Below are 11,522 nucleotides of genomic sequence, written 5' to 3'. Positions count from 1 at the left end.
ATGACCCAAGCCCAAGGCAGACACTTAACTGACTGAGCCACCCAGGCGCCCCAGTCATAACTTTTTCAACTTGGGAAGCCCAAGTGTTAGAACCCCACTGGATTTGAAAAATGTCCCACATAAAAAAGTTAATGCAAAGAAAAAAAGATTCCTTCAAAGTAATTTGGCATGGAAACATTTGGAAACCGGCTTCTGAAATCCCGTTTGGTGTGTCGGTGACTTTTTTTGTTTTAAAGGAAAAAGCCCCTCCGTTACTTGAGATAAGTGGGGGAAACATCAGCGCGGAGATTCTCGGGAGTAGCTGGGTCTGACTCATTCCACGCCTGCGTCCTTCCCGTCCTGACCCATGCCATAGTGTGGTTTCTTTCTAGTGGACAGGGTATTCCCCTGCCCTATGTTGGCCTACAGTGACTCATGCCAAATCAGAGTTTCACATCTAAGTGTTATGGGCATTGATTATCAAAGCTGGAACCCAGAGGCCTGGTTGCAGTGAGGATAGGCTAATTAAATACCCCTCTTTAAAGGTCAGAACTTTCCTCTAGAAAAGATTCTTCTCCATCTGGAAGCCTCTGTCTGATGTCACCAGAGATAAGAACTCTTTAAAAGGGAACATTTCCTAAAAGTACACTCAGCTTTTTTGTAACATTCATTTTAGGGATGAAATCAGCCTAAACCATAAATTGACTTGTTTACTCAAAAGAAAGAAATGCTGGCTGAGCAGGGAGTTCATCATAACCTTCATTATTTAGACAGTCTGCCCAGCTGCCGAGCTGTTTTACTTTGCCTCTGACTTCACAGGCTTTTAAAAGAGGACAGACGGCCACCCATGCTCATGGCCTGTTGATCAGACAGGAACTGGCCAGGAGTTTTCTCACCCACAGAAGCTAAAGGCTTTTAAAACCTTCCTTAATCAGGCCAGGCAGCCACTGCCCGTGGGTGGCAAGTGATACAAAATCTATTTATCTACCCTGGATTCGGTCCTCCTCTTGCTTTTTAAGTGAGGAGACTGAGGCTTGGGAAGTCAGTGACGTTTCCTCCAGTGCTATGTGTCATGGCTGGGCTGGTTTTGAGTCCACCTGCCCTCTGAGGCCAAGGAAACCGTATCTGTTCTACCTGGAACTTAAAGATAGAGTCAAGCCAAAGACAAAAACCAAGTCACTGACAGACATGCGTCCTGAAAATAAGGAGCTGACATCCACCACCCTTTTTCATCCCTTGAAATAACTCTTTTGTAACAATGATGTCTCCATTTTACACAGGACAGTGTGGTACTGTGAGCACTGTTGAATGGTGGAACTATAAGCCAATCCACCATTCTTTATGCTCAAAAGCTGTGCTGTGGTGCATAATGAATCTTGGAACACTGGGGGAAAAAAAAAGCTGTGCTCTTTCTATTTCCCTGGAGAAAAGTGAGTACACCCTGGATGTGGTAGAAGTTGTATTAAGGGGTGGGAGTGGAAGGAATAGCAAAGAGATGCAATCGTGGACCGGCTCCCTCATTTCCCAGCATCCTCTGCAGGGAATATGCTAATACGCTCACGCCCTAGACGGAACTTTCTTCTCTCTCTCTACTCCTTAGAAAACTCCTCAGAGCTCATCTCAAATGTCCCCAGCTTCCCCTGAGCTTCCCAGTTATAACTAGGTATTTTTTTTCCTGATGTTATTTTCTCATACATTTTGTATTAGGGTTTATTTTTCTATGTCTGACTTCTCTTCCTAGACTATGAACAGCTTGAGGCAAAAGATTGTGCCTAATAAGTTTTATTTAAAAATTATAAACTAATTAAAAATTGTATTGTGTAAAAACAATCTTACACATAATGCTATTTGTGGGGTTGATGTTATCAAGCATCCTGCCTGCTCCTCTCTGACCCCATGTTCTTCTCTCCACCCAGGCCTAACCGCCTTCCTGAATGGCCTTGCTTTGCTTCTAGTTTTTACCACGCTTCTATGAGTCCCCAGGCATTGTTTCTTTTGCTTGATTTTGAACTTTATAAAAACAATGTCATACTGAATGTATTCTTCAGCAATCTGTTTTGAAAATATTGAGGATTCTTTCATATTGAGGTACCTGTAGTTTGTTCATTTTTCATTATTGGTCTGGTAATGGATAGTATTTCATTACAAGAAATTCTTGGTGTACCCGTGCAAGAACGCTTGCGGGTGCAGGATCAAGGTGGGTCCTTGTAAGTCTACACCCGCAAGAACTCCTGCGTGCCTGCAGCGAGAAACATGACATGAATGTTCATAGCAACATTGTTAAAAAATCAAAAAGACCAGAGACAACCAGCTTGTTCCTTCATGGGAGAATAGATAAAGAAATAACAGTATTTTCTTATAATTTTTGTAGGGTTTTTCTTCTACCCTCTGGAACACATATGCCTTTCCAAAGCATTCAAAATCTCTGCCACCTTTGTTCGTCCGATTAACATGATGTCATCAAAATAATGAACCGATGAGATTTTCTATGGAATTTCCAAATGGTTCAGGTCCCTGGTGACAGAAAGCAGAGGAATTAATGTAGTCCTCAGGCAAGACTGTAAAATGAATGTATCCTGTTGTCCATTCTTAAGTGAATGCAAAGTTTTTTCTGATCCTATTTTCCAATAAATATTAGGAAGGATGCATTTGCCAGATCAATAAGTGTATACCAGAATTTGTTAATCAGCTTTAATAAACATGCCACGTCTGGCCCAGCAGGTGCAGTTGGTACTTAAACTTGGTAAAGTTTGTAGTAAGTCACTCTCATCCATCGGAATCTACTCATTTTTTGTGGAGACTAGACTGGCAACATAAACGGTGTGATGAGGACCACTGTTCCTGCATTCTCTGTCTCTGAGGTTGGCACTGATCACCAGCCCCTTCATGGTTTTAGGGGATGCTAATTGGCTTTTTCTGATTCAATAGCTCTTACTCTTAAGATCAAGATACAAGTGTGAGAGTTCCAAATACTACTACGTACATTCATTCCTACCGCACACTCAGGAATCCAGGAAGTAGTCCCTGGGTGAGTCTGTGCAGTTCGTGGACCCACTGTGAGATGGACCTGGGCTCAGACTCCATTTACCACCTAAACTCAATGTGCCCCTTACTCTAACACAGACCCGGGATGGCAGGAACCAGCTCAACTTGGTCCTCTATCCAGGAGTCTTCAAAAGATGTGAAGGTATCACTTTCCTTAGTATACGATTAGCCAAGTAGATGCTCTGGGGGAGGGACCAGGGAAATCACTACTTAATGCAGTTCCCATGATGCTTCAGGATCCTTTATGGCAATGTGGCCTCTCCATCAGTTGATGAATTTTAAGTCTAAGGGCATTTCAAGTCTAGAAACAGAGCAAGAGGCCTGACTTCCATTGCGGTGACTGATCTCAGTCTTCTGCCCACCTGTTTGTAAGGTCCTTCAATTTTTTTTTTTAAAAGATTTTATTTATTCATTCGACAGAGAGAGATCACAAGTAGGCAGAGAGGCAGGCAGAGAGAGAGAGAGAGAGAGAGAGAGAGAGAGAGAGGAGGAAGCAGGCTCTCCATTGAGCAGAGAGCCCGATGTGGGACTCGATCCCAGAACCCTGAGATCATGACCTGAGCCGAAGGCAGAGGCTTAACCCACCGAGCCACCCAGGTGCCCAGGTCCTTCAATTTTATATATTGAATAACACCCATCTCGCTTGTCCTAGGACCGACATACTCTATTAACCCTCTTTATAGGCCTCTGTGGATGAAGGCCATTCCAACTCTGCTGTCTATTCGGGTCATTGCGCTCACCTCTCTTCTGAGAGTTAGATGCTGCCATCTGGGATTACCATGGCTCCAAGAAATCCCAATTCTGGAACAATATCTCCTCCCATCCACCCTGGCCCAAGGAGATAACCTCCATTGAGCTTCCCCGTAATGTCCATGCTCCTCTAAACAGCACATTCCTTATTATCTTGGGGGACAGGGAGTCCTCCATGGCCTCCCAAGGAACACTATCAGTTGGTGGTTTCCCTGTCTTAGACAGCAAATCCACAGCCGGCCTGCCTCCCTGGACCTTTTTTGGTCCCGTCCTCCACAATCTATAGGTCAGTTAGCATGACCTAGGACTTTTCCAGCCTGGTCTTTTGCTCTTGGGCCCTCAGTAACATTTTTACTCCTCCGTAACAGGAGAGTTTCTTTGTATTTGAGAATACTGTTCTGACCCACATGGTGTGGAATGATGCTAGATTTGAATAAAGTCCAGATACAGAAAATAATCTGTAGCAGTTCTAAGATGCATATGATGCTTACAAAACATCCCTGGAATTTAGGACACATGACTCAGATCTTTGGTATACTCAAAATCTGTCACTGTTAAAAACACTTTTTGGAACCTCTAGCAAGTATTAGTAGGAAGTCAAAGGTTTCTGGGATTCTGGGGCAAGAACGTGTTATCTACAGCAGAGGACATTACACTCACTTGAGAAGCAGGTTCTGATGTACTCCTGGGTCCTGGTAAAGACAGGGTCCAACAATGTGGCACCAAATGATCATGAAGCCAAAACTTTCCATCCTGAGTTGGGCATAGTCAGATCCGTCAAGCCTTAAGGTCAGAAAGACCAGCAGAAATCCTTTGTAAAATGGACAGAGCACATCTAGGATTGAAATAGAGAAAGCTGAGAGGCACATGAAGTTTCATGTCATCTACCAATTAACACTTTTTGTAAGAAATACGTTTATTATTGATCAATGTAACTCAAAAATACTTGTTCTTTCCGGGGCTGGTCCAGACGTCTCCTCAGACCACACATGTGGCGGACACTGGTGGGTGGGGGACAGGGTGAATATTTCCTGGGCCCAGCTTAAAATAAAAAGCCTCAGCCCAGTTTCTAGAGGGTTTGGTTCAGTCAGATGAGGGAACTGGAGAAGGGGCCGCTGGTGTTCGGGAGTACCACTCAGGAGTGGAGTTGAAGAGTTGTGAGGAAAAATCCTGACTAGACCGAGCTTCAAGCAGTCCACCAGGGGGGCATCTAATTTGTGAGGAGAGAAAAATGAAGAGGAAAGGGCACATGTGGATCACATGGCTTTGCTGATTGCTCAGGGGCTTTGAAGAAGCCTGACTGAAAGATTGAAGAAACGCAGGTCTGGAGAGGAGGCGTGTGGATGTCTGTAGGGGAGGGAACGCCAAGTGTGAGGCTTTCTGTGTCCCTTGTTCATGCTCTCAAAAGATCATCCACCCTAGAAGAGGCAGTAAAGTACCACGAGGATGGGATTAGTTGGCCAATAGATGCCAGCTAGTTCCTGTCCTCAACATAGCAGGGTGGTGCAGTGGGCTCAGAGGAGAGACAGTGGAGAGATGCAGGCCACGTGTTAATACAATACCACGGCTGACCCAGCCACCAACACTGCTGAGTGTCTGACCTGCCATTCACAGAGACAGAGACCAGTGCTGAGCTTCCAATACACAACCAGCCTTGGACTAGGCCCCCAGTCACTGGTGGCAAGTGGTTAATCAACCTCCTTTAATCCCAGAACGGGCAATAATTCACCCTGAGATTCTTGTGTGTTTGGGGGCATGGTGTTGCCTTTCTTGCCTATAGAACTTGGGCTAGAACCACTACCCAAATCTTCGCAGGATGTCGGATCCACAGATGCAGAATTCTTTTTGACATTGTCTTGGACTACAGGGTTCGTTTATAGCCAAGAAGTGTGATGGTGGGTACAGACGTTAGGTACATGACTCTGGGTCCTACTGTATTCTGTGCCATTCAGAAGGGGTGAGCTGGAAAGGATGATGGAATGGCCTCTTGAAGGGGCAGCCAAGGTGCCAACTTGGAGTGGACCCTCTGGGAGGCGAGATTAACTATGCTTCAGGATATAAACCTTCAACCAATGGCCATTATGTGATGCTGTGTCCTCAACAGGTGGAATTACTTCTGGCCTAAGAAAAGATGCCTTGCCAGAGATGTAATGAATTCTCAGTTCCCACTTCCCTGCTGGGGTAGCCCATAGCCAAGAACTGAATAAAACATGAGTACAAAAGCCCAGTTACCTAGGCTGCCTAAAGTGGGGACCAACTCTGGTGCACACGATGCTGCAGAACTTGCTATGGGATCAGACTGAAGCCAGACTCCAGGTAAATCACATCTTCCCAGCTTCTTCCCTTGCTGTATCCTGCTTCCCTCACTCCCTTTCTCTGGAGAACACTGTCAATAAATACATGCACTTGAACCCATCTCAAGCCTTTTAAGGAACTTGTCCTGCATGATGCAACATCTCAACTGGTTTTCCTTCACTGGGCCCTTGCCATTGCAAATCATTAAATTCTCCTCAAACCACCACATTTGAGCGTGCAGGGCCCTAATATACTTGCTAAGATAGTGCTCGCTTCAGCAGCACATATACTAAAATATTTGCTAAGATATTTTTTTAATGCGTTGCTGGTGAATTTTATCAAATGCTTCTATAAGATCAAACTCTTTTTATGAATATTAACACAAAATTTCTTTTTTAATGTATTTAGTGGTGAAATATATGAATATTTCTAAAATTAAGCCATCTTGCTGCATTCCTGGAATAAGTTAAGTGGTCATAGTGTGCTTTTAAAATACATGCTTGGATTCATTTTGCACATATTTTGTATACAAATTAGCATCTGTGTTCAGGAGTCACATTTTCCTTCTCATTTTCTCTTTGTGTGATTTGGTAATGATGAAGTTCCACTAATTTCATAGAATATGTTGGGGAATTTTCCTGGTATTATATCCTTTTAAAGAATTGATTTATTCAACTTTTGGAATCCTTAAATAATTGGATAATTGATAAAACTTGTCTGTAAAATTTTGGGGCCTGACTTCTTTGTGGTAAGATACCTAATTATTGATTAGTTTTCTTTATGGTCCCTATGACTACACAACATATCCACTTTCAAGAAATAATTGGTAAAGGAATGAATGACCCACTTGGGCATATGTTTAAATCCTATGTTTAAAAAAGGAAGTAAGTGTATCCAGTATCAATGAATACACTGAAAAGGAAATTATGAAAAAAAATTCATTTATGACAACATCAAAAAGAATAAAATACTTAGGAATTGACCAAGGAGAGAAAATGCTTGGATACTAAACACTACAAAATATTGCTGAAAAAAGTTAAAGATACTGGTATATGGAAAGACATCCTATCTTCATGAATCAGAAGACTAAATACTTTTAAGATGTCAATACTACCCAAAACAACCTACATATTCAAAGCAATCCCTATCAAAATTCTAATGACATTTTTACAGAAATAGAAAAATCTATCCTAGACTTCATATGTAATCTCAAGAAAAGCTGAAACAGTCTTGAAAAGAAGAGCAGAGTTGGAACTGATTTCAAAATTTAAGACAAAAATACGGTAATCAGAATAGTTTGGTGTTGGCTTATAGAAAGGTATACAGGTCAATGGACTAAAATAAGAGACTTTAGAAATAAGCCCTCATCTATGGTCAAATTACTTTTGACAAGGATACCAAGTCCATTCAGTGGATGAAAGGACAGTCTTTTCAGCAAATGATATTGGGAAAACTAGATATCTATATCCAGAAGAATAAAATTGGACCTTTGTTCCATATAGAAAAATTAAAGATCAGAAAGTGAGACCTAGGCTTTTTCTTCTCTCCTCTCACGGTCTAAAGATGCCCTCGGCCACCAGCCACAGCGGAAGTGGCAGCAAGTCGTCCGGACCACCACCCCCGTCGGGTTCCTCCGGGAGTGAGGCGGGGGCCGGGGCAGCTGCGCCGGCTTCCCAGCACCCCGCAACCGGCACCGGTGCTGTCCAGACCGAGGCCATGAAGCAGATCCTCGGGGTGATCGACAAGAAACTTCGGAACCTGGAGAAGAAAAAGGGCAAGCTTGATGATTACCAGGAACGAATGAACAAAGGGGAAAGGCTTAATCAAGATCAGCTGGATGCCGTATCTAAGTACCAGGAAGTCACAAATAACTTGGAGTTTGCAAAAGAATTACAGAGGAGTTTCATGGCATTAAGTCAAGATATTCAGAAAACAATAAAGAAGACGGCGCGTCGGGAGCAGCTTATGAGAGAAGAAGCAGAACAAAAACGTTTAAAAACTGTACTTGAGCTCCAGTATGTTTTGGACAAATTGGGAGATGATGAGGTTTGAATGGAGTGCCAATATTGTCTGAAGAGGAATTGTCATTGTTGGATGAATTCTACAAATTAGCAGACCCTGAACGGGACATGAGCTTAAGGTTGAATGAGCAGTATGAACATGCTTCCATTCACCTATGGGACTTGCTGGAAGGAAAGGAAAAATCTGTATGTGGAACAGCCTATAAAGCTCTAAAGGAAATTGTTGAGCGTGTTTTCCAGTCAAACTACTTTGACAGCACCCACAACCACCAGAATGGGCTGTGTGAGGAAGAAGAGTCAGCTTCAGCACCTACAGCTGAAGACCAGGTAGCTGAAGCTGAACCTGAGCCAGCAGAAGAGTACACCGAACAAAGTGAAGTTGAATCAACAGAGTATGTAAATAGACAATTTATGGCAGAAACACAGTTCAGCAGTGGTGAAAAGGAGCAGGTAGATGAGTGGACAGTCGAAACAGTTGAGGTGGTAAATTCACTCCAGCAGCAACCTCAGGCTGCATCTCCTTCAGTGCCAGAGCCCCATTCTTTGACTCCAGTGGCTCAGGCAGATCCTGTTGTGAGAAGACAGTGAGTCCAGGACCTTATGGCGCAAATGCAGGGGCCCTCTAATTTCATACAGGATTCAATGCTGGATTTTGAAAACCAGACACTTGATCCTGCCATTGTATCTGCACAGCCTATGAATCCGACACAAAACATGGACATGCCCCAGCTGGTTTGCCCTCCGGTTCATTCTGAATCTAGACTTGCTCAGCCTAATCAAGTTCCGGTACAACCAGAAGCTACACAGGTTCCTTTGGTTTCATCCACAAGTGAGGGATATACAGCATCTCAACCCTTGTACCAGCCTTCTCACGCTACAGAGCAGCGACCACAAAAGGAACCAATTGACCAGATTCAGGCAACAATCTCCTTAAATACAGACCAGACTACAGCATCATCTTCCCTTCTGGCTGCTTCTCAGCCTCAGGTGTTCCAGGCTGGGACAAGCAAACCATTACATAGCAGTGGAATCAATGTAAATGCAGCTCCATTCCAATCCATGCAAACGGTGTTCAATATGAATGCCCCGGTTCCTCCTGTTAATGAACCAGAAACTTTGAAACAGCAAAATCAGTACCAGGCCAGTTACAACCAGAGCTTTTCTAGTCAGCCTCACCAAGTAGAACAAACAGACCTTCAACAAGAACAGCTTCAAACAGTGGTTGGCACCTACCATGGTTCCCAGGACCAGCCCCATCAAGTGACTGGTAAACACCAGCAACCTCCCCAGCAGAACACTGGATTTCCACGTAGCAGTCAGCTGTATTATAACAGTCGTGGTGTGTCTCGTGGTGGTTCCCGTGGTGCTAGAGGCTTGATGAATGGATATAGGGGCCCTGCCAATGGATTCAGAGGAGGATATGATGGTTACCACCCTTCATTCTCTAACACTCCAAACGGTGGTTATACACAGTCTCAGTTCAGTACTCCCCGGGACTACTCTGGCTATCAGCGGGATGGATATCAGCAGAATTTCAAGCGAGGCTCTGGGCAGAGTGGACCACGGGGAGCCCCACGAGGTCATGGAGGGCCCCCAAGACCCAACAGAGGGATGCCGCAAATGAACACTCAGCAAGTGAATTAATCTGATTCACAGGATTATGTTTAAACGCCAAAAACACACTGGCCAGTGTACCATAATATGTTACCAGAAGAGTTATTATCTATTTGTTCTCCCTTTCAGGAAACTTATTGTAAAGGGACTGTTTTCATCCCATAAAGACAGGACTACAATTGTCAGCTTTATATTACCTGGATATGGAAGGAAACTATTTTTATTCTGCATGTTCTGTCCTAAGCGTCATCTTGAGCCTTGCACATGATACTCAGATTCCTCACCCTTGCTTAGGAGTAAAACATAATACACTTTACAGGGTGATATCTCCATAGTTATTTGAAGTGGCTTGGAAAAAGCAAGATTGACTTTTGACATTGGACAAAATCTATAAATCAGCCCTAGAGTAATTCAGTGGTAACTGACAAAACTAAAATATTTCCCTTCGAGAAGGAGTGGAGTGTGGTTTGGCGGAACAACTGCATTTCACAGCTTTTCCAGTTAAATTGGAGCACTGAACGTTAGATGCATACCAAATTATGCATGGGCCCTTAATATAAAAGGCTGGCTACCAGCTTTGACACAGCACTATTCATCCTATGGCCAAACGACTGTGGTTAAAAACACATGTAAATTGCTTTTTAACAGCTGATACTGTATAAGACAAAGCCAAAATGCAAAATTAGGCTTTGATTGGCACTTTTTGAAAAATATGCAACAAATATGGGATGTAATCTGGATGGCCGCTTCTGTACTTAATGTGAAGTATTTAGATACCTTTTTGAACACTTAACAGTTTCTTCGACAATGACTTTTGTAAGGATTGGTACTATATATCATTCCTTAAAATGTACATTGTCTGTCACTAATCCTTGAATCTTGCTGTATTGTCACCTAAATTGGTACAGGTACTGATGAAAATATCTAATGGATAATCATAACACTCTTGGTCACATGTTTTTCCTGCAGCCTAAAGGTTTTCAAAAGAAAAATATCAAATGCCTGCTGCTACCACCCTTTTAAATTGCTATCTTTTGCAAAGTACCAGTATGTGTTTTAGATTGATTTCCCTATTTTAGGGAAATGACAGACAGTAGTTTCAGTTCTGATGGTATAAGCAAAACAAATAAAACATGTTTATAAAAGTTGTATCTTGAAACACTGGTGTTCAACAGCTAGCAGCTTATGTGGTTCACCCCATGCACTGTTAGTGTTTCAAATTTTACGGTTATCTCCAGCAGCTATTTCTGTAGTTGCATTTATCTTTTGTCTAACCCTGATTGAATTACCTTTTTCTCATGGAGGCATTTATATTCAAAATGGTGATTCCTTCACTTAGATGCATAGGGAGAGTCACAAGTTTGATGGAGATGACAGTTTAGTAATTTATGTACTGTTGGAATTGTGCTAGCAGTTTGAGCACTAGTTCTGTGTGCCTATGAACTTAATGCTGCTTGTCATATCCCACCTTGACTTCATGGAGAATTAATCCCATCTATTCAGCAAAGGCTACTAATACTAAGTGAATGGTATTTTCTGTGCAGAAATGGAATTTTGTTTTATTAGCCTTTAGCTAAGGAATTTTTCCTGTAGGTGCTCAGCTACTAAAGAAAAACAAAAAATAAGACACAAAACTATACTCAAACATTCATTATTAGACAACTGGAGTTTTTGCTGGTTTTGTAACCTACTAAAATGGATAGGCTGTTGAACATTCCACATTCAAAAAGTTTTTTGTAGGGTGGTGGGGAAGGGGGCATATATTCAATGTTTATTTTAAAATAAAGTAAGTTCTTGACTTAAAAAAAAAAAAAAGAA

General features: G+C 42.6%; 1 protein-coding gene across 1 annotated transcript; it reads left to right on the top strand.

Moving 5' to 3' along the window:
* The first annotated feature begins 7,619 nt into the window (after nucleotides 1-7,619).
* LOC101672627 (caprin-1-like) lies at nucleotides 7,620-10,849 on the top strand. The gene is given in 2 exon segments (XM_013059124.2): nucleotides 7,620-8,110; nucleotides 8,113-10,849. Coding segments are annotated over 2 exon segments (2,100 nt in total). The 5' UTR covers nucleotides 7,620-7,632; the 3' UTR covers nucleotides 9,735-10,849.
* Nucleotides 10,850-11,522: the final 673 nt, after the last annotated feature.

The sequence above is a fragment of the Mustela putorius genome, unplaced genomic scaffold, assembly GCF_011764305.1.
Source record: "Mustela putorius furo isolate JIRA1106 unplaced genomic scaffold, ASM1176430v1.1 tig00001130_pilon_pilon_pilon, whole genome shotgun sequence".
In the NCBI taxonomy this organism is placed as follows: Eukaryota; Metazoa; Chordata; class Mammalia; order Carnivora; family Mustelidae; genus Mustela; species Mustela putorius.
This window is presented reverse-complemented; position numbering and strand designations above follow the sequence as displayed.